The sequence below is a fragment of the Cajanus cajan genome, chromosome 2, assembly GCF_000230855.2.
Source record: "Cajanus cajan strain Asha chromosome 2, NIPB_CcT2T_4, whole genome shotgun sequence".
Taxonomy (NCBI): Eukaryota; Viridiplantae; Streptophyta; class Magnoliopsida; order Fabales; family Fabaceae; genus Cajanus; species Cajanus cajan.
This window is the reverse complement of record NC_138518.1, coordinates 15,549,617-15,573,170: the sequence shown is the minus strand read 5'-3', so window position 1 is coordinate 15,573,170 and position 23,554 is coordinate 15,549,617. Positions and strand designations below refer to the sequence as shown.

Sequence of the window (23,554 nt, the reverse complement as noted above, 5' to 3'; positions counted from 1 at the left end):
AGTTTTAATTTTCAGTCATTTTCTTATATTGAAGAAGGAACAGTTTTGAAGTTTTATGTGAACCCTTTTACGAACCCTTTGAAAGTTTATTCTTCTTAATTAAATTATATTATATATGTGTTGGGGTAGTAAGGGTGTCACACCAACAGTTGAATTGTGGGTATGCTCTGATATTGTGACATCAGGGCAGAGGATTTCTAGGACATGGAATTTTTATATGGATTTGGAGTTGTATTTATTATTTTTAAAAACAATTTGTAAACTCTTATGTTTTATTTTATAATGTTCATTTTCAATCATTTTTGGATATTGAAGAACATTTGTGAAGGTTTTCATGTGAACCCTTTTACCCATGTTGAAAAATTTATTTCCTTAATTACATTATTACGATATATGTGTTGGGGTAGTAAGGGTGTCACAAAACTCATGTAAATAACAAATTTCATATACAGTTAGCACCTGGAAAAAGTCCATCTATGCCTGGCATACCTCGTCCAGAGAGCACTCATAACTCTCGGGATGACTCACGCTCGGCAAGATAATAACAAGGACTCCCTTGGAGTCCTATGCTCGGTGAGCCTTAACCCATGCTCGTCATGAGTATCACATAGACTTGCAGCCTCGATAATGCTTGATGAGGCATGTCCCTTGCCCAGTGCAAACAAAACAAGGAGTGAATCCTACTCTCGGGCACCCCAACACCCAATTAAGCACAAGTGGTACTTAGTGCCATATCAGAAACACAAACCTACAGAATTGTGATTTGCGAACAGTGAATCCAAAACATGCAATTATCATTCTAATTGGAAAAAACACTCCAATATTCAATCATACAATGCATTTATAAGACATGAACTTCATACCACTACACATTTCTATCAATTACTCACACAATAACCACTCTCACACATATCCTTAGGGTTCCAACAAAAACCCACAAGAAACTTAATTTATACCAAAAGACTCAATACATGAAATTGATCATATATAATCACAAAGTATAGCAATTTAGGAGCAATAAAATCATATGGGAGAACAACAAACAAGAATAGAAAACAATTGGGATTTTCCCGTTCATACAACACATGCAACATACAGAGGATGGAGGCCAACCTCACTACCCATCAATTATCCCATATCCTAGAGCGAGAATTCTCACTCCCCCTTACATCTATCAGCAAACAATGAAGAACATGGATTTTTCGGAATGATCTCTTGTCTCTTTTCCTCTTGGTTCTGAAAAGTGTAAAAGAAAAGTGAAAGCATGAGCAAACACGTCCCTCTTTTTAAAATTAAATCTAACTCATTCTCCCTCTAACCCGTCCGTTGTTACTTGTTCATAACTCTCGTTACCTATTCTTTTCCTTCACTTTATAATAATAATAATAATAATAAAAATAATAATAATCATTATATTAAAATATATAATCCTCAAATGATTTAATCAAAACAAATATATAAAAATATAATTTCACATAAAAAAAGGCTCTCCAACATTAAGCTACCTTGGGCGTGGGCACCGGAGCGAAAGAAAGATGCCTTGCTTGGAAAGGGCAGCCTCAACGCAAACCAGCCTCTTGAGCAAAAGGACCTAACTTTGGATGCCAGTGACTACCTGTGGTACATGACGAACGTCGATATCAACGAAACCTCCATTTGGAGTAATGCAACTCTTCGTGTGGACACCATGGGTCATACGCTCCATGCTTATGTTAATAGAAGGTATGTTGGATACAAATTTAGCCAATGGGGAACCAACTTCACGTACGACAAACGAGTCTCTTTAAAGAAGGGAACAAACATCATAGCTTTGCTTAGTGCCACTGTGAAGCTTGCAAATTACGGGGCAGGTTTCGATAAGATAAAGACTGGTATAACAGGCGGTCCTTTTCAATTAATTGGGAAGAACAATGTGACTATGGATTTGTCAACCAACCTTTGGTCTTATAAGATTGGTTTGAACGGGGAAAGAAAACGTCTCTATGATCTACAACCACACACTGGTGTAGCATGGCATGCTAATTCATCCTATCCTATTGGTAAACCCATGACTTGGTATAAAGCAGACTTTAAAGCATCTTATGGAACAAACCCCGTGGTGGTGGACTTGCAAGGGTTGGGTAAAGGACATGCTTGGGTGATTGGGCATAGCATTGGTCGTTATTGGCCTTCTTGGATTATTGCTACCAATGGATGCACTGACACTTGTGACTACCGCGGAAATTACGTAATAGAAAAGTGCAACACCAACTGTGGCAATCCATCACAACGGTGGTACCATGTGCCAAGGTCGTTTTTAAACAATGACAAGAACACATTGGGTTTGTTTGAAGAGATAGGTGGAAACCCTCAAAACGTTTCCTTCCAAACAGTCACAACAGGAACCATTTCTGCTCTTGTCCACGAAGGTGCATTGTTAGAGCTATCATGCCAAGGTGGACAAGTAATCTCACAAATCCAATTTGCTAGTTTTAGAAACCCAAAAAGAAAGTGTGGCTCTTTTGACCAAGGCTCTTGGGAAGCTACTGATAGTCGGTCTGTGGTGGAAGCAGCCTGCATAGGGAAAAGTAGTTGTGGGTTTGCAGTGACAAAAGAAGCATTTGGTGTAGCCGGTGCTGACAACGGCCCAACTAGACTAGCCGTGCAAGCGACCTGTTGAGTCGGTTGTTTTCCCTCAAGGCCAAATTCAACCAGTCGAAACCCAAATAAGCTTAAATTGCAAGCATGTAACATAGACATACATTTGCATTCGTCACATTTTCTTAATCACAAATAAAAGTGTCATTAATTTCCAATATTCCAATTCCTTACAATAAAATTTACGTTCTCTTCCTTACAAAGAAAAATTTATTCTTCAGTCTAGTATATAATGTAATGTGGTCTTGGAAAGAATGTGTGTTCAATTTAATTTCATGCACACAACACCAAGATGCAAATTCATTGGATCTACTCTAATTGCATTCATAATAAGAAATAAAGACGTGAGAAAAAAATAAATACGAAACCTTGTGGTTAAATGAGAAGAAAAAGGCAGGAAGTACTTCAATGTGATAATAATTTTTATTTAATACATTGGATATATAGATTACGTTATAATATATTAAGCACGCCCGCGTAAGTGAAGTCACATGTATACTATACAATTATAATTTATAACACAAATATATTGCACATGCGTTGTAGTTCGACTACTAACTAAATTCAAATTAAAGGCTCCAAAGGTGAAATTGAATGATAATAAAGTGTTTCAATCCAAGTTTAATACTCACAATATTTTATATTTCAAAACAATTGAGGATGAATGTTAAGATGTCACCAAAGATTGTCAAGCACCACTAGCATTGTAAATTCTTTAATTTGACCGAATTTTTATCAAATTTTTCAAGCTAGTCCAAGAGGCTGGTTTGTATGCCATTTTAAGGATTGGTCCTTATGTTTGTGCAGAATGGAACTATGGTGGTTTTCCATTGTGGCTCCACAATATGCCGGGGATTGAGCTAAGAACAGATAACTCGGTCTACAAGGACGAAATGCAAACCTTCACTACAAAGATTGTGGACATGGTCAAAGAAGCAAATTTGTTTGCATCACAAGGAGGACCCATTATTCTTGCTCAAATTGAGAATGAATATCGAAACATCATGTGGGGTTACGGAGATGCGGGGAAATCATATATCAAATGGTGTGCGCAAATGGCTGTAGCACAAAATATCGGTGTCCCATGGATCATGTGTCAACAACACGATGCTCCCCAACCTATGATCAATACTTGCAACGGCTACTACTATGACAATTTTCAGCCCAATAACCCCAAGAGTCCCAAAATTTTCACTAAAAATTGGATTGGATGGTTCCAAAAGTGGGGTGAGAGGGTCCCCCACAGAAGTGCAGAAGATTCAGCTTTCTCCGTTGCACGCTTCTTCCAAAATGGCGGTGTACTCAATAACTACTACATGTACCATGGAGGAACCAACTTTGGTCGCACAGCAGGAGGCCCCTATATCACAACATCTTACGACTATGATGCACCACTTGATGAGTATGGGAATTTGAATCAACCCAAATGGGGACATCTTAAGCAACTTCATGCAGCAATAAAATTGGGGGAAAAGATCCTCACTAATGCAACAAGGATTGACAAGGATTTAGGCAATGCAGTCACACTAACAACATACACCGGTGCTGGTGGGGCAAGGTTTTGTTTCCTCAGCAATACAGACAGTAACACAGATGCAAATGTTGACTTACAACAAGATGGTAAATACTCTGTCCCTGCTTGGTCTGTGACCATTCTTGATGGTTGCAACAAAGAAGTTTTCAACACCGCAAAGGTTAATAGCCAGACCTCAGTAATGGTGAAAAAGAGTGATGATGCTTCTGGTAAGCTAACTTGGGCGTGGGCACCGGAGCGAAAGAAAGATGCCTTGCTTGGAAAGGGCAGCCTCAACGCAAACCAGCTTCTCGAGCAAAAGGACCTAACTTTGGATGCCAGTGACTACCTGTGGTACATGACGAACGTCGATATCAACGACACCTCCATTTGGTGTAATGCAACTCTTCGTGTGGACACCATGGGTCATACGCTCCATGCTTATGTTAATAGAAGGTATGCTGGATACAAATTTAGCCAATGGGGAAGCAACTTTACGTACGAGAAATGAGTCTCTATAAAGAAGGGAACAAACATCATAGCCTTGCTTAGTGCCATTGTGGGGCTTGCGAATTACGGGGCAGGTTTCGATAAGATAAAGACTGGTATAACAGGCGGTCCTGTTCAATTAATTGGGAAGAACAATGTGACTATGGATTTGTCAACCAACCTTTGGTCTTATAAGATTGGTTTGAACGGGGAAAGAAAACGTCTCTATGATCTACAACCACACACTGGTGTAGCATGGCATGCTAATTCATCCTATCCTATTGGTAAACCCATGACTTGGTATAAAGCAGACTTTGAAGCTCCTTATGGAACAAACCCCGGGGTGGTGGACTTGCAAAGGTTGGGTAAAGGACATGCTTGGGTGAATGGGAATAGCATTGGTCGTTATTGGCCTTCTTGGATTATTGCTACCAATGGATGCACTGACACTTGTGACTACCGCGGAAATTATGTAACAGAAAAGTGCAACACCAACTGTGGCAATCCATCACAACGGTGGTACCATGTGCCAAGGTCGTTCTTAAACAATGACAAGAACACATTGGGTTTGTTTGAAGGGATAGGTGGAAACCCTCAAAACGTTTCCTTCCAAACAGTCACAACAGGAACCATTTCTGCTCTTGTCCACGAAGGTGCATTGTTAGAGCTATCATGCCAAGGTGGACAAGTAATCTCACAAATCCAATTTGCTAGCTTTGGAAACCCAAAAGGAAAGTGTGGCTCTTTTGAGCAAGGCTCTTGGGAAGCTACTGATAGTCGGTCTGTGGTGGAAGCAGCCTGCATAGGGAAAAGTAGTTGTGGGTTTGCAGTGACAAAAGAAGCATTTGGTGTAGCCGGTGCTGACAACGGCCCAACTAGACTAGCCGTGCAAGCGACCTGTTGAGTCGGTTGTTTTCTCTCAAGCCCAAATTCAACCAGTCGAAACCCAAATAGGCTTAAATTGCATGCATGTAACGTAGACATACATTTGCATTCGTCACATTTTCTGAATCACAAATAAAAGTGTCATTAATTTCCAATATTCCAATTCCTTACAATAAAATTTACGTTCTCTTCCTTACAAAGAAAATTTATTCTTCAGTCTAGCATCATGCAAGTATGGTAATTAAAATTTTGAAGGAAATTAAACTTAAGAATAATGTTTGACTGTGCAGCCTAGTATATAATGTAATGTGGTCTTGGAAAGAATGTGTGTTCAATTTAATTTCATGCACACAACACCAAGATTTTAAATATTAAGAAAATATGACTACCAATGCAATAAGAATTCATTGGATCTACTCTAATTGCATTCATAATAAGAAATAAAGACGTGAGAAAAAAATAAATACGAAACCTTGTGGTTAAATCAGAAGAAAAAGGCAAGAAATACTTCAATGAGATAATAATTTTTATTTAATACGTTGGATATATAAATTACGTTATAATATATTAAGCACGCCCGCGTAAGTGAAGTCACATGTATACTATACAATTATAATTTATAACACAAATATATTGCACATGCATTGTAGTTCGACTACTAACTAAATTCAAATTAAAGGCTCCAAAGGTGAAATTGAATGATAATAAAGTGTTTCAATCCAAGTTTAATACTCACAATATTTTATATTTCAAAACAATTGAGGATGAATGTTAAGATGTCACCAAAGATTGTCAAGCACCACTAGCATTGTAAATTCTTTAATTTGAACGAATTTTTTTCACATGGATAACAAAAATGATTTGAAAATCATGGCAGAGTACAAAAATGCTTTTTTTACTGAAGAACTTAAAAAGCTGATGATGTTATGAAAATAAATGTTGTTTAAGACAAAAGTTTTGAGAGTATGAAATTTAAATAAAAATAAGTATAACTGTAATCAAAATATTTTCGTGCTCTTTGTTTTAATGTAATAAACATTTCTAATAATAAAAAGTATTCACTTTTGTTTGAGTATGCACTATTTTTAAGCATACTCATTCACAATTATTTTAAGAATTATTAAATATATTTAACACTATATGTTGACACAGCTAATACTATAGTACATATTTTTGTAACAATATTTAGGTGACGCGTTGCTGATTTCCATGTGGAATGCTTCTACCAATTAGCATTTCTGGCTATTTTCGGTACATGCTATGTCATAAATTATAATAAAACCTATTTTTTAACTTATTTTTATGAAGATAAAAATAAAACAAAAATATTTGACATATATGTCCATGACACCCTCTTTCTTTTCATACTAATTTTAAAAGCTAACGTTGGAGGAAAAAAGTTTTTAAATCTAGTTTTTGAAAGAAAATTTGATTTGAAATCGATGTTAAAGATTGTTATGAGATTTGAAAATATCTTTATGTTTAAATTGACTTTTAACTATGGGTATTCAAACATTTTACATTTAAAAACCGGTTCTTAAGGTTTCAAAGCAATTTTAAACTGGTTTTAGAAATTTACAAACCATATTTATTTCAAACAAAATCAAGAGTTTAGGTCGAAACCTAGCCCACTTTCAATGCCTTTTTTTAATTAATTAATTTATTTTATTTATATGGTAATCCAAACCAAGCCCACCCATACATCTCATGCTATTGGTTATAGAAGATTTTGTCTAGTAAACAGTGGTAAATATTTTATATTTAGTTTTTGCTCAACACAAGTTATTAAAGTTCTTGGTCATTTGGTCACTGCATTGTTCCTCAGTTTTAAATTTACTTATCAATGTCATTTCTCTTAAACATTTCAACATAAACATGCGATGAAATTACAGTTGCTTTTAATTGATATCATTACAATAAAATATTTTTCACATAGTAAAGCTAATGGTTTTCACAGCTTATATCCATCCCTCAATCTGCAAATAAATTTAGGCTTCTCATAATAAATTTTGTTAACTTAACATATCGTCCACACCTCATTACAAATCAACAAAGGAATCCCATCTATGGGTTCCTATTAAATGCCTAACCCGAGTGAATCATTAATCCCAATTAAAAATAAATGGATCCAAAACTTGAACGTATTGAATTATATACCATTGTTCAAATATTGGAATTAATACGGAATCCTGGCATGATTACGGAAATAAAAATAAAAATAAAAATAAAAAAGATAAACAACCAGCCCATCATAGAGTGCCACATCTTACAACCTATCATTTACAACAACCTTGACATATCACGCACATGCAAGACTTTCAAAAGTACAACAAGGTTGGTATAGGCCATACCTGTCAAGGATAAGAATTAAAGGAGTTATAGGAAATTTTTTCCATATTTGAAACGTGCTCATCCTTTCTTATATATATTTACCATAATTACCAACTAATAATAGTTGATTAATTCGAACATGATGACGACAAGAACAACTTTGTTATTTATTAGTTGTTGTAACTTGCTAAGGTTGCTATAAAACCCCCCCACATGTATTTCAATCAGGCAATAACAAATATTGAATTGTCATACGTGTTTGCAATGGGTACCTCATCTTGGGTCGCAATTCTCTTGTTGAGCCTAGCAACCTTACGCTCATGCTTTGCCACAGAGGTCACATATGATGCAAATGCTCTCATTATTAACGGGGAAAGGCATCTTATTTTTTCTGGTTCTGTCCATTATCCACGAAGCACAGTGGAGATGTGGCCAGACATTATTCAAAAGGCCAAGGATGGAGGCCTTGATGCCATTGAAAGTTACGTATTTTGGGACCGTCATGAGCCTGTTCGACGTGAATACGATTTCTCAGGAAATTTGGATTTTATCAAATTTTTCAAGCTAGTCCAAGAGGCTGGTTTGTATGCCATTTTAAGGATTGGTCCTTATGTTTGCGCAGAATGGAACTATGGAGGTTTTCCATTGTGGCTCCACAATATGCCGGGGATTGAGCTAAGAACAGATAACTCGGTCTACAAGGACGAAATGCAAACCTTCACTACAAAGATTGTGGACATGGTCAAAGAAGCAAATTTGTTTGCATCACAAGGAGGACCCATTATTCTTGCTCAAATTGAGAATGAATATGGAAACATCATGTGGGGTTACGGAGATGCGGGGAAATCGTATATCAAATGGTGTGCGCAAATGGCTGTAGCACAAAATATCGGTGTCCCATGGATCATGTGTCAACAACACGATGCTCCCCAGCCTATGATCAATACTTGCAACGACTACTACTGTGACAATTTTCAGCCCAATAACCCCAAGAGTCCCAAAATGTTCACTGAAAATTGGATTGGATGGTTCCAAAAGTGGGGTGAGAGGGTCCCCCACAGAAGTGCATAAGATTCAGCTTTCTCCGTTGCACGCTTCTTCCAAAATGGCGGTGTACTCAATAACTACTACATGTACCATGGAGGAACCAACTTTGGTCGCACAGCAGGAGGCCCCTATATCACAAAATCTTACGACTATGATGCACCACTTGATGAGTATGGGAATTTGAATCAACCCAAATGGGGACATCTTAAGCAACTTCATGCAGCAATAAAATTGGGGGAAAAGATCCTCACTAATGCAACAAGGATTGACAAGGATTTAGGCAATGCAGTCACACTAACAACATACACCGGTGCTGGTGGGGCAAGGTTTTGTTTCCTCAGCAATACAGACAGTAACACAGATGCAAATGTTGACTTACAACAAGATGGTAAATACTTTGTCCCTGCTTGGTCTGTGACCTTTCTTGATGGTTGCAACAAAGAAGTTTTCAACACCGCAAAGGTTAATAGCCAGACCTCAGTAATGGTGAAAAAAAGTGATGATACTTCTGGTAAGCTAACTTGGGCGTGGGCACCGGAGCGAAAGAAAGATGCCTTGCTTGGAAAGGGCAGCCTCAACGCAAACCAGCTTCTCGAGCAAAAGGACCTAACTTTGGATGCCAGTGATTACCTGTGGTACATGACGAACGTCGATATCAACGACACCTCCATTTGGTGTAATGCAACTCTTCGTGTGGACACCGTGGGTCATACGCTCCATGCTTATGTTAATAGAAGGTATGCTAGATACAAATTTAGCCAATGGGGAAGCAACTTTACGTACGAGAAACGAGTCTCTATAAAGAAGGGAACAAACATCATAGCCTTGCTTAGTGCCACTGTGGGGCTTGCGAATTACGGGGCAGGTTTCGATAAGATAAAGACTGGTATAACAGGCGGTCCTGTTCAATTAATTGGGAAGAACAATGTGACTATGGATTTGTCAACCAACCTTTGGTCTTATAAGATTGGTTTGAACGGGGAAAGAAAACGTCTCTATGATCTACAACCACACACTGGTGTAGCATGGCATGCTAATTCATCCTATCCTATTGGTAAACCCATGACTTGGTATAAAGCAGACTTTGAAGCTCCTTATGGAACAAACCCCGTGGTAGTGGACTTGCAAGGGTTGGGTAAAGGACATGCTTGGGTGAATGGGCATAGCATTGGTCGTTATTGGCCTTCTTGGATTACTGCTACCAATGGATGCACTGACACTTGTGACTACCGCAAAAATTATGTAACAGAAAAGTGCAACACCAACTGTGGCAATCCATCACAACGGTGGTACCATGTGCCAAGGTCGTTCTTAAACAATGACAAGAACACATTGGTTTTGTTTGAAGAGATAGGTGGAAACCCTCAAAACGTTTCCTTCCAAACACTCACAACAGGAACCATTTGTGCTCTTGTCCACGAAGGTGCATTGTTAGAGCTATCATGCCAAGGTGGACAACTAATCTCACAAATCCAATTTGCTAGCTTTGGAAACCCAAAAGGAAAGTGTGGCTCTTTTGAGCAAGGCTCTTGGGAAGCTACTGATAGTCGGTCTGTGGTGGAAGCAGCCTGCATAGGGAAAAGTAGTTGTGGGTTTGCAGTGACAAAAGAAGCATTTGGTGTAGCCGGTGCTGACAACGGCCCAACTAGACTAGCCGTGCAAGCGACCTGTTGAGTCGGTTGTTTTCTCTCAAGGCCAAATTCAACCAGTCGAAACCCAAATAGGCTTAAATTGCATGCATGTAACGTGGACATACATTTGCATTCGTCACATTTTCTGAATCACAAATAAAAGTGTCATTAATTTCCAATATTCCAATTCCTTACAATAAAATTTACGTTCTCTTCCTTACAAAGAAAATTTATTCTTCAGTCTAGCATCATGCAAGTATGGTAATTAAAATTTTGAAGGAAATTAAACTTAAGAATAATGTTTGACTGTGCAGCCTAGTATATAATGTAATGTGGTCTTGGAAAGAATGTGTGTTCAATTTAATTTCATGCACACAACACCAAGATTTTAAATATTAAGAAAATATGACTACCAATGCAATAAGAATTCATTGGATCTACTCTAATTGCATTCATAATAAGAAATAAAGACGTGAGAAAAAAATAAATACGAAACCTTGTGGTTAAATGAGAAGAAAAAGGCAAGAAGTACTTCAATGAGATAATAATTTTTATTTAATACGTTGGATATATAAATTACGTTATAATATATTAAGCACGCCCGCGTAAGTGAAGTCACATGTATACTATACAATTATAATTTATAACACAAATATATTGCACATGCGTTGTAGTTCGACTACTAACTAAATTCAAATTAAAGGCTCCAAAGGTGAAATTGAATGATAATAAAGTGTTTCAATCCAAGTTTAATACTCACAATATTTTATATTTCAAAACAATTGAGGATGAATGTTAAGATGTCACCAAAGATTGTCAAGCACCACTAGCATTGTAAATTCTTTAATTTGAACGGATTTTTTTCACATGGATAACAAAAATGATTTGAAAATCATGGCAGAGTACAAAAATGCTTTTTTTACTGAAGAACTTAAAAAGCTGATCATGTTATGAAAATAAATGTTGTTTAAGACAAAAGTTTTGAGAGTATGAAATTTAAATAAAAATAAGTATAACTATAATCAAAATATTTTCGTGCTCTTTGTTTTAATGTAATAAACATTTCTAATAATAAAAAGTATTCACTTTTGTTTGAGTAAGCACTATTTTTAAGCATACTCATTCACAATTATTTTAAGAATTATTAAATATATTTAACACTATATGTTGACACAGCTAATACAATAGTACATATTTTTGTAACAATATTTCGGTTACGCGTTGCTGATTTCCATGTGGAATGCTTCTACCTATTAGCATTTCTGGCTATTTTCGGTACGTGCTATGTCATAAATTACCATAAAACCTATTTTTTAACTTATTTTTATGAAGATAAAAATAAAACAAACATATTTGACATATATGTCCATGACACCCTCTTTCTTTTCATACTAATTTTAAAAGCTAACGTTGGAGGAAAAAAGTTTTTAAATCTAGTTTTTAAAAGAAAATTTGATTTGAAATCGATGTTAAAGATTGTTATGAGATTTGAAAATATCTTTATGTTTAAATTGACTTTTAAATATGGGTATTCAAACATTTTACATTTAAAAACCGGTTCTTAAGGTTTCAAAGCAATTTTAAACTGGTTTTAGAAATTTACAAACCATATTTATTTCAAACAAAATCAAGAGTTTAGGTCGTAACCTAGCCCACTTTCAATGCCTTTTTTTAATTAATTAATTTATTTTATTTATATGGTAATCCAAACCAAGCCCACCCATACATCTCATGCTATTGGTTATAGAAGATTTTGTCTAGTAGACAGTGGTAAATATTTTATATTTAGTTTTTGCTCAACACAAGTTATTAAAGTTCTTGGTCATTTGGTCACTGCATTGTTCCTCAGTTTTAAATTTACTTATCAATGTCATTTCTCTTAAACATTTCAACATAAACATGCGATGAAATTACAGTTGCTTTTAATTGATATCCTTGCAATAAAATATTTTTCACATAGTAAATCTAATGGTTTTCACAGCTTATATCCATCCCTCAATCTGCAAATAAATTTAGGCTTCTCATAATAAATTTTGTTAACTTAACATATCGTCCACACCTCATTACAAATCAACAAAGGAATCCCATCTATTGGTTCCTATTAAATGCCTAACCCGAGTGAATCATTAATCCCAATTAAAAATAAATGGATCAAAAATTTGAACGTATTGAATTATATACCATTGTTCAAATATTGGAATTAATACGGAAGCATGGCATGATTACGGAAATAAAAATAAAAATAAAAATAAAAAAGATAAACAACCAACCCATCATAGAGTGCCACATCTTACAACCTATCATTTACAACAACCTTGACATATCACGCACATGCAAGACTTTCAAAAGTACAACAAGGTTGGTATAGGCCATACCTGTCAAGGATAAGAATAAAGGAGTTATAGGAAATCTCTTCCATATTTGAAACGTGCTCATCCTTTCTTATATATATTTACCATAATTACCAACTAATAATAGTTGATTAATTCGAACATGATGACGACAAGAACAACTTTGTTATTTATTAGCTGTTGTAACTTGCTAAGGTTGCTATAAAACCCCCCCACATGTATTTCAATCAGGCAATAACAAATATTGAATTGTCATACGTGTTTGCAATGGGTTCCTCATCTTGGGTCGCAATTCTCTTGTTGAGCCTGGCAGCCTTACGCTCATGCTTTGCCACAGAGGTCACATATGATGCAAATGCTCTCATTATTAACGGGGAAAGGCGTCTTATTTTTTCTGGTTCTGTCCATTATCCACGAAGCACAGTGGAGATGTGGCCAGACATTATTCAAAAGGCCAAGGATGGAGGCCTTGATGCCATTGAAAGTTACGTATTTTGGGACCGTCATGAGCCTGTTCGACGTGAATACGATTTCTCAGGAAATTTGGATTTTATCAAATTTTTCAAGCTAGTCCAAGAGGCTGGTTTGTATGCCATTTTAAGGATTGGTCCTTATGTTTGCGCAGAATGGAACTATGGAGGTTTTCCATTGTGGCTCCATAATATGCCGGGGATTGAGCTAAGAACAGATAACTCGGTCTACAAGGACGAAATGCAAACCTTCACTACAAAGATTGTGGACATGGTCAAAGAAGCAAATTTGTTTGCATCACAAGGAGGACCCATTATTCTTGCTCAAATTGAGAATGAATATGGAAACATCATGTGGGGTTACGGAGATGCGGGGAAATCGTATATCAAATGGTGTGCGCAAATGGCTGTAGCACAAAATATCGGTGTCCCATGGATCATGTGTCAACAACACGATGCTCCCCAGCCTATGATCAATACTTGCAACGGCTACTACTGTGACAATTTTCAGCCCAATAACCCCAAGAGTCCCAAAATGTTCACTGAAAATTGGATTGGATGGTTCCAAAAGTGGGGTGAGAGGGTCCCCCACAGAAGTGCAGAAGATTCAGCATTCTCCGTTGCACGCTTCTTCCAAAATGGCGGTGTACTCAATAACTACTACATGTACCATGGAGGAACCAACTTTGGTCGCACAGCAGGAGGCCCCTATATCACAACATCTTATGACTATGATGCACCACTTGATGAGTATGGGAATTTGAATCAACCCAAATGGGGACATCTTAAGCAACTTCATGCAGCAATAAAATTGGGGGAAAAGATCCTCACTAATGCAACAAGGATTGAAAAGGATTTAGGCAATGCAGTCACACTAACAACATACACCGGTGCTGGTGGGGCAAGGTTTTGTTTCCTCAGCAATACAGACAGTAACACAGATGCAAATGTTGACTTACAACAAGATGGTAAATACTCTGTCCCTGCTTGGTCTGTGACCATTCTTGATGGTTGCAACAAAGAAGTTTTCAACACTGCAAAGGTTAATAGCCAGACCTCAGTAATGGTGAAAAAGAGTGATGATGCTTCTGGTAAGCTAACTTGGGCGTGGGCACCGGAGAGAAAGAAAGATGCCTTGCTTGGAAAGGGCAGCCTCAACGCAAACCAGCTTCTCGAGCAAAAGGACCTAACTTTGGATGCCAGTGACTACCTGTGGTACATGACGAACGTCGATATCAACGACACCTCCATTTGGTGTAATGCAACTCTTCGTGTGGACACCATGGGTCATACGCTCCATGCTTATGTTAATAGAAGGTATGCTGGATACAAATTTAGCCAATGGGGAAGCAACTTTACGTACGAGAAACGAGTCTCTATAAAGAAGGGAACAAACATCATAGCCTTGCTTAGTGCCACTGTGGGGCTTGCGAATTACGGGGTAGGTTTCGATAAGATAAAGACTGGTATAACAGGCGGTCCTGTTCAATTAATTGGGAAGAACAATGTGACTATGGATTTTTCAACCAACCTTTGGTCTTATAAGATTGGTTTGAACGAGGAAAGAAAACGTCTCTATGATCTACAACCACACACTAGTGTAGCATGGCATGCTAATTCATCCTATCCTATTGGTAAACCCATGACTTGGTATAAAGCAGACTTTGAAGCTCCTTATGGAACAAACCCCGTGGTGGTGGACTTGCAAGGGTTGGGTAAAGGACATGCTTGGGTGAATGGGCATAGCATTGGTCGTTATTGGCCTTCTTGGATTACTGCTACCAATGGATGCACTGACACTTGTGACTACCGCGGAAATTATGTAACAGAAAAGTGCAACACCAACTGTGGCAATCCATCACAACGGTGGTACCATGTGCCAAGGTTGTTCTTAAACAATGACAAGAACACATTGGTTTTGTTTGAAGAGATAGGTGGAAACCCTCAAAACGTTTCCTTCCAAAAAGTCACAACAGGAACCATTTGTGCTCTTGTCCACGAAGGTGCATTGTTAGAGCTATCATGCCAAGCTGGACAAGTAATCTCACAAATCCAATTTGCTAGCTTTGGAAACCCAAAAGGAAAGTGTGGCTCTTTTGAGCAAGGCTCTTGGGAAGCTACTGATAGTCGGTCTGTGGTGGAAGCAGCTTGCATAGGGAAAAGTAGTTGTGGGTTTGCAGTGACAAAAGAAGCATTTGGTGTAGCCGGTGCTGACAACGGCCCAACTAGACTAGCCGTGCAAGCGACCTGTTGAGTCGGTTGTTTTCTCTCAAGGCCAAATTCAACCAGTCGAAACCCAAATAGGCTTAAATTGCATGCATGTAACGTGGACATACATTTGCATTCGTCACATTTTCTGAATCACAAATAAAAGTGTCATTAATTTCCAATATTCCAATTCCTTACAATAAAATTTACGTTCTCTTCCTTACAAAGAAAATTTATTCTTCAGTCTAGCATCATGCAAGTATGGTAATTAAAATTTTGAAGGAAATTAAACTTAAGAATAATGTTTGACTGTGCAGCCTAGTATATAATGTAATGTGGTCTTGGAAAGAATGTGTGTTCAATTTAATTTCATGCACACAACACCAAGATTTTAAATATTAAGAAAATATGACTACCAATGCAATAAGAATTCATTGGATCTACTCTAATTGCATTCATAATAAGAAATAAAGACGTGAGAAAAAAATAAATACGAAACCTTGTGGTTAAATGAGAAGAAAAAGGCAAGAAGTACTTCAATGAGATAATAATTTTTATTTAATACGTTGGATATATAAATTACGTTATAATATATTAAGCACGCCCGCGTAAGTGAAGTCACATGTATACTATACAATTATAATTTATAACACAAATATATTGCACATGCGTTGTAGTTCGACTACTAACTAAATTCAAATTAAAGGCTCCAAAGGTGAAATTGAATGATAATAAAGTGTTTCAATCCAAGTTTAATACTCACAATATTTTATATTTCAAAACAATTGAGGATGAATGTTAAGATGTCACCAAAGATTGTCAAGCACCACTAGCATTGTAAATTCTTTAATTTGAACGGATTTTTTTCACATGGATAACAAAAATGATTTGAAAATCATGGCAGAGTACAAAAATGCTTTTTTTACTGAAGAACTTAAAAAGCTGATCATGTTATGAAAATAAATGTTGTTTAAGAAAAAAGTTTTGAGAGTATGAAATTTAAATAAAAATAAGTATAACTATAATCAAAATATTTTCGTGCTCTTTGTTTTAATGTAATAAACATTTCTAATAATAAAAAGTATTCACTTTTGTTTGAGTAAGCACTATTTTTAAGCATACTCATTCACAATTATTTTAAGAATTATTAAATATATTTAACACTATATGTTGACACAGCTAATACAATAGTACATATTTTTGTAACAATATTTAGGTGACGCGTTGCTGATTTCCATGTGGAATGCTTCTACCAATTAGCATTTCTAGCTATTTTCGGTACGTGCTATGTCATAAATTATAATAAAACCTATTTTTTAACTTATTTTTATGAAGATAAAAATAAACCAAACATATTTGACATATATGTCCATGACACCCTCTTTCTTTTCATACTAATTTTAAAAGCTAACGTAGGAGGAAAAAAGTTTTTAAATCTTGTTTTTGAAAGAAAATTTGATTTGAAATCGATGTTAAAGATTGTTATGAGATTTGAAAATATCTTTATGTTTAAATTGACTTTTAAATATGGGTATTCAAACATTTTACATTTAAAAACCGGTTCTTAAGGTTTCAAAGCAATTTTAAACTGGTTTTAGAAATTTACAAACCATATTTATTTCAAACAAAATCAAGAGTTTAGGTCGAAACCTAGCCCACTTTCAATGCCTTTTTTTAATTAATTAATTTATTTTATTTATATGGTAATCCAAACCAAGCCCACCCATACATCTCATGCTATTGGTTATAGAAGATTTTGTCTAGTAGACAGTGGTAAATATTTTATATTTAGTTTTTGCTCAACACAAGTTATTAAAGTTCTTGGTCATTTGGTCACTGCATTGTTCCTCAGTTTTAAATTTACTTATCAATGTCATTTCTCTTAAACATTTCAACATAAACATGCGATGAATTTACAGTTGCTTTTAATTGATATCCTTGCAATAAAATATTTTTCACATAGTAAATCTAATGGTTTTCACAGCTTATATCCATCCCTCAATCTGCAAATAAATTTAGGCTTCTCATAATAAATTTTGTTAACTTAACATATCGTCCACACCTCATTACAAATCAACAAAGGAATCCCATCTATGGGTTCCTATTAAATGCCTAACCCGAGTGAATCATTAATCCCAATTAAAAAAAAATGGATCCAAAACTTGAACGTATTGAATTATATACCATTGTTCAAATATTGGAATTAATACGTAAGCCTGGCATGATTACGGAAATAAAAATAAAAATAAAAAGAAAAAAGATAAACAACCAGCCCATCATAGAGTGCCACATCTTACAACCTATCATTTACAACAACCTTGACATATCACGCACATGCAAGACTTTCAAAAGTACAACAAGGTTGGTATAGGCCATACCTGTCAAGGATAAGAACTAAAGGAGTTATAGGAAATTTCTTCCATATTTGAAACGTGCTCATCCTTTCTTATATATATTTACCATAATTACCAACTAATAATAGTTGATTAATTCGAACATGATGACGACAAGAACAACTTTGTTATTTATTAGCTGTTGTAACTTGCTAAGGTTGCTATAAAACCCCCCCACATGTATTTCAATCAGGCAATAACAAATATTGAATTGTCATACGTGTTTGCAATGGGTTGTCGCCACCCGCCGAAACGGACACTGGCATTCGCGACGATGGTTGGACTCTTTTTAAAGTTTTGAAAAATGATGGATTGTTAGAACGACTTATTCTCAAACTGAGACCTCATCGAACTAACAATTTTATTAAATGATTCACCAATCCATGTTAATCCCAAGCGGGACCCTCCATGGATTAGTGGTTTTCGCAAAAAGAAGGGGTTCTTGGAGTCGCCACCAATGTTTTACTCAAAACATTGGAAAAAGATATAAGGCAATTGATTTTTACAAATCAACTTTGGCCATTACAACCAGAGTCGGGTAAGGGAGTCGGTTACGTGCGAGGAAGGTGTTAGCACCCCACAACGCCCCTTTCGGGTTCCCTATGACGGATTATTTCATAAATAATAGTGTAAAGTTACTAAATTACCCCTATTTATTAGAAACGATTGTAAGTATAATATTTACATGATGAAAGCTTTAAACGTGTAATGCAACAATCAAAAAGCGGGAAAAGAAAGGATTTTGGGAATAAACCTTTGAAGCGTGCTTTTATATATTCAAAACGAAGTTTAGGAGGCTTTTTGGCGCTCCTTCCCAGTACACGTCCGCTCGCTCCTTTCCCTAAAGATAATTTTTACTATGGAAATCAAAGAGATTTCCCTTCGACTTGTTCGAGTCTCAAGCTAATGGCTCATGACTCAAGAACTTCGTCGGATTGGCTCTCGGAGAGACTTCTAGGGCAGAGAATAGCTCAAAAACCCAAGAATACTCAGCACGAGGGTCCAGAAGTGTGGAAAAAGTGTGGAAGGACGTGCCAATGACGTCCTATTTATAGGATTGAGGCGCAATACGGCCTGGGGGGTCAATACGGCCCGTACTGGGTTTTTGAACTACAGTACGGCAGTATTGAATTTGGTATGGCCGTACTGAAGTTCAAAAACTTCAGTACGGCCGTATTGAGTTCAGTACGGCCGTATTGCAGTTCAAATGGCTCAGTACGGCCGTACTGAACCTCTGGGAGGGTGTATTGAGCTCCAATCCTTGCACACCCTTATTCTAAGCTATTCTAAGACTTCTAGACCTACAAAGAATCATCCTAGGGTCTTCCAAGAGTCCTTCCGGCTGACTTTCCTTCGGTCTTTGAGAGTCTTTGAGCTTTATTTCTGACCCGGACAATTTTAGGGGTCTACAGCTGCCCCCCCTTTACTTAGTCGAACGGCTTTTTGGTGTACCGGTTGACAAGTAAAGGAGTTGACCCAATTGTCCGGGGAGTAAGCCACCCTTCCAACTTGTAGTGTCTTCAGGTGGGAAAACTGTTGAGTAGCCTCTCCAGGTTGAGTATTAGTCGTCGCCTCTCCAGGCTCGTGCATACTTCGGTGTTTCTGACGACCTCAGTAGCGTGAGTTTGCCCTCTCCAGGGTGAGTATTAGTCGTCGCCTCTCCAGGCTCGTGCATACTTCGGTGTTTCTGACGACCTCAGTAGCGTGAGTTTGCCCTCTCCAGGGTCTGCATGCCTCCGTGTTTCTGACGACGTTGGCAGCTGCATACCTCCGTGTTTCTGACGACGTCGGTAGCTGAGTATTAGTCGTCGCCTCTCCAGGCTCGTTGCATACCTTGGTGTTTCTGACAACCTCGGCAGCTGCATACCTCCGTGTTTCTGACGACGTCGGTAGCTGAGTATTAGTCGTCGCCTCTCCAGGCTCGTTGCATACCTTGGTGTTTCTGACAACCTCGGCAGCTGCATACCTCCGTGTTTCTGACGACGGGGTAGCTGAGTATTAGTCGTCGCCTCTCCAGGCTCGTGCATACTTCGGTGTTTCTGACAACCTCAGTAGCGTGAGTTTGCCCTCTCCAGGGTTGCATACCTCCGTGCTTCTGGTCACTTTGGTAGCGTGAGTTTGCCCTCTCCAGGGATCTGAGATGATTTTGTCTCCACAGTCAACGATGCTGCTTCGACGGTTGTTTTCGATTTTGGTGCCGCTGAGGGCTGGATAACGCAGGGATCCGTCTAGGGGATGTGCAGTTACTCATAGGTTCTTGTGTCCCAACTTTCCATTGCGTAGTTGGTGCCCACTGGGGAATTTCTGATTCCTTGGGGATGTAGACACAAAGATGCTCTTTCTGATGTGAGCGATGCCTTATGATTGGCTGACGTCCTTTCGACGTTTGTGGAGTATCCCGGTTATCCTTATTCGGGTGGCTCTTTTTTTATTTTCTGGTTTTGTTGCCTCTGCGTAGGCTGTTATCCGCTGGGGGATTCTGTCATTTTGATCTTTTCTGATTCTCCTTTTTTGAAGGGGGTGCCTCTGAGTAGGCGAATGAGAATTGAGGATCTTGTGTATCCCAGAGTATTATTTAGAAAGCCTCTGCAGGCTTAGCTTCACTCGTCGCTCGAGTTGGAAAGCTACCTTCCACTGAGGAAGTCTAAGTCCTTTGACTCGAATATTTTGTTTGGACGATCATGCTTCCATTGGGGAATCTTGCTGATCTTGCTCTGATAGCTTTCACTGGGAATTCGGCCCAAGAGTGCAAGCTGAGATGTCTCTGGGGAGTATTATTTCGGCAAGCCTCTCCAGGCTCAGTTATTCTGTATGATTGTTGGATTTTCTCTTTTTGAAGGAGTGCCTCTGAGTAGGCGAATGGGGATTGAGGATCTTATGTATCCCAGAGTATTATTTAGAAAGCCTCTTCAGGCTTAGCTTCACTCGTCGCTCGAGTTGGAAAGCTATCTTCCACTGAGGAAGTCTAAGTCCTTTGACTCTGATATTTTGTTTGGATGATCATGCTTCCATTGGGGAATCTTGCTGATCTTGCTCTGATAGCTTTCACTGGGAATTCGGCCCAAGAGTGCAAGCTGAGATGTCTCTGGGGAGTATTATTTCGGCAAGCCTCTCCAGGCTCAGTTATTCTGTACGATTTGTTGGATTTTCTGAATTTTTTGCCTTTTTTGTCGATTTTCGGCTTTTTCTGTACGGAGGGATCTCAAACACACTCACAGATAAAGTATGCAGAGGAATGAAGATGTTGTGATGAATGAGAGGAGGAGGGACGTATTTATAGAAAAAAGTACGGCCCATACTGAATTCAGTACGGCCGTACTGATCTTATTGTTGATGTACAAAAGAATGGGCCAATACGGGCCGTATTGAATTCAATACGCCCGTATTGGTGTGGACGTTATGGCCAATACGACCGTATTCATTTCAGTACGCCCGTATTGAGTTGAAAATTTGTTCATAACCCTAATTTTAGTACGGGCGTACTGAACATGGTACGGGCGCATTGTTTTTTTCTGAAGCTTATATATTTTTTTTTGTTTTTTTGTTTTTTGTTTTTTGTTTGTTTTTTCAATAAACAGAGAATAAGTGATCTTCCAGTACACCTATCATCTGTATGCATGTATGCGGTATGATGATCCTAATTCTATTTGATTTATTTTTCAAAAGAATTAACCGATGCGTTTCTTTGCTTGGATTTTTGCCATTCCTCTAGACGGGCTGTGCGCTGCCGATTTCTGTAACCGAGGAATGATGCGTGTTATATCGAGATTGGTGTCATCAACCCAGTGATCCTTCCCTTCCTTTAGAAGACGTATCAACCCTCCTATTGACCACTATATCTCCATGTTTCCACTAGATTATTCTAAAATCGTTTGGGACAAGAGAAAAGAAAGGAAAGATATTTTTGTTCAAAAGTTTGTGTTTTAGAGGGAATTATTTATTGTTTTGAAAACGGTTTTTGTAAGAATGGCTGGCCAAGGTAGGCTCATGTGTTTAGGCTTGTTTGATTAAACACTTATGAAGTTAATAAAGTCTTGTTATTGACGTTGTGATTCGACAACTTAGATAGTTTCCCTTGAACCTTTCTTTTTGAATTCGGCTCATGGTACCATCATGGATTTCTTTTGCTTTTTTGATTGTCCTTATTTTTTGCCTAAAACACCCCTTTGTGGCGTCTCAGCGGACCTTTTGTTTTTGTTCATTTTTGCAACCCTAATTTTTGCCTAGGTCATCCTTTCGTGGGATTCCTAGCGGGTTCTTTGCTCTTATTTTTGCGCAGCCCCCTTTTTGGGTTTCCTGCCGAGCTTTTTTGTTTTTAGGATTTTGTGTTTCTTTTTTTTTTTTAAGGATTCCTTTTTTTATCCATGATGGCACTTGTCGAGGCCAAGGAATGGTGCTCCAAGTTATCACACACACTTTCGCATAAAAATGATGCGGGTTTATTGTTATTAAGACAATTTCAACTTCATTCATGCTTATTCAAACAAGGTTAAGAATAATGTGGTCTAGAAATTTATTGTAAGCAAGAAAAGAAGCAATAAGAAATAATAAAGAACGATTTTATTATAATTATAGCGGAAACATGTGCCCTATCGAGGCTCGGGGGTCGGGCTGTCCCCGAGGAGTAATCTCTAACAGTCAACAGGTCTATACATCCCTATCGGAAGGAGAAGAGCACTTGATGACGACGACCGGCCTTGACGCTTGTGAACCGGCCTTCCTAAACATCTGGCTTAAAGAACGTCGAGAAGGATCTTGGTTCCTCTTCGTCCTTTGATCTTTATTAGGGTTGTATCCTAACCCTTGTTTCCCCGGATTATCCTTAATAATGGGTAGCTGGGGAATTCCTTGGGAATCCTTGCCAAGTCCTTGTCCAGGCAAGTATCCGTTCTTGGTGAGCATGTAGGCTACCTTCTTCATTTCTCGGGGAAACATTTCGACATTGGCGATTTCCAATGCTTGGAAGGCGGTCTCTAGAGCTTCCTCTGCTGCGTCCACGTAAGGTATGGCAGATGGCTTGCTGATGAGTATGTCATCTTCGGCTTGTACAGTCACCAGCTTGTCACCCACTATGAATTTGACTTTCTGGTGGAGCGTAGAGGGAACAGCTTTCGCATCATGAATCCAAGGTCGGCCGAGGAGACAGCTGTATGCGGGAGTAATGTCCATCACTTGAAATTCGACATTAAAGATGGTGGGTCCAGATTGGATTGGAAGATTAATTTCTCCCACCACTTCTCTTTTAGAACCGTCGAAAGCTCGGACGATCATGTTGCTCGGGCGCATTTGGATTCCCTTGATTGCCATTTGATCGAACGTTCTTTTTGGCATCACATTCAAGGAAGATCCATTATCCACCAAGACTTTAGCGATGTGATATTCCTTGCACTTTACAGAGATGTGCAAGGGCTTGTTGTGGTTCGGTCCCTCAGCGGGGATTTCTTCATCGGTGAAAGTGAGGTGATCATTAGCCGTGATGTGACTAACAATCCCCTCAAACTTGTCTTGGGAGATAGTGTGCGACACGTATGCCTCGTTCAAGACTTTCAACAGAGCTTGTCGATGCGGTTCGGAGCTTAGGATCAATGATAACAGAGTA

The 23,554-nt window shown here is 38.0% G+C and overlaps 1 protein-coding gene and 3 pseudogenes across 1 annotated transcript; all 4 read left to right on the top strand.

Moving 5' to 3' along the window:
- Positions 1 to 1,624: 1,624 nt before the first annotated feature.
- Positions 1,625 to 5,543, top strand: LOC109793674 (beta-galactosidase 15). The gene is made up of 3 exons (XM_083069452.1): positions 1,625 to 2,612; positions 3,445 to 4,606; positions 4,703 to 5,543. The coding sequence occupies exons 1-3, from the start codon at positions 1,625 to 1,627 to the stop codon at positions 5,541 to 5,543; spliced, it is 2,991 nt and encodes a 996-aa protein (XP_082925578.1).
- A 2,525-nt stretch (positions 5,544 to 8,068) lies between these two features.
- Positions 8,069 to 8,926, top strand: LOC145954767 (beta-galactosidase 15 pseudogene; annotated as a pseudogene).
- A 60-nt stretch (positions 8,927 to 8,986) lies between these two features.
- LOC145954766 (beta-galactosidase 7 pseudogene) lies at positions 8,987 to 10,576 on the top strand (annotated as a pseudogene).
- A 2,375-nt stretch (positions 10,577 to 12,951) lies between these two features.
- On the top strand, positions 12,952 to 15,608 carry LOC145954765 (beta-galactosidase 15 pseudogene; annotated as a pseudogene).
- The last annotated feature ends 7,946 nt before the right edge of the window (positions 15,609 to 23,554 follow it).

Bases quoted from the DNA above. Each gene is read 5' to 3' on its own strand.
- LOC109793674 (XM_083069452.1), top strand. From the start codon at position 1,625: ATGACGAACGTCGATATCAACGAAACCTCCATTTGGAGTAATGCAACT. The intron at 2,613-3,444 runs GTGCTGACAACG...ATGTTTGTGCAG, and splicing joins AGAAGCATTTGGTGTAGCCG to AATGGAACTATGGTGGTTTT. The intron at 4,607-4,702 runs GTATGCTGGATA...AGCCTTGCTTAG, and splicing joins CATGCTTATGTTAATAGAAG to TGCCATTGTGGGGCTTGCGA.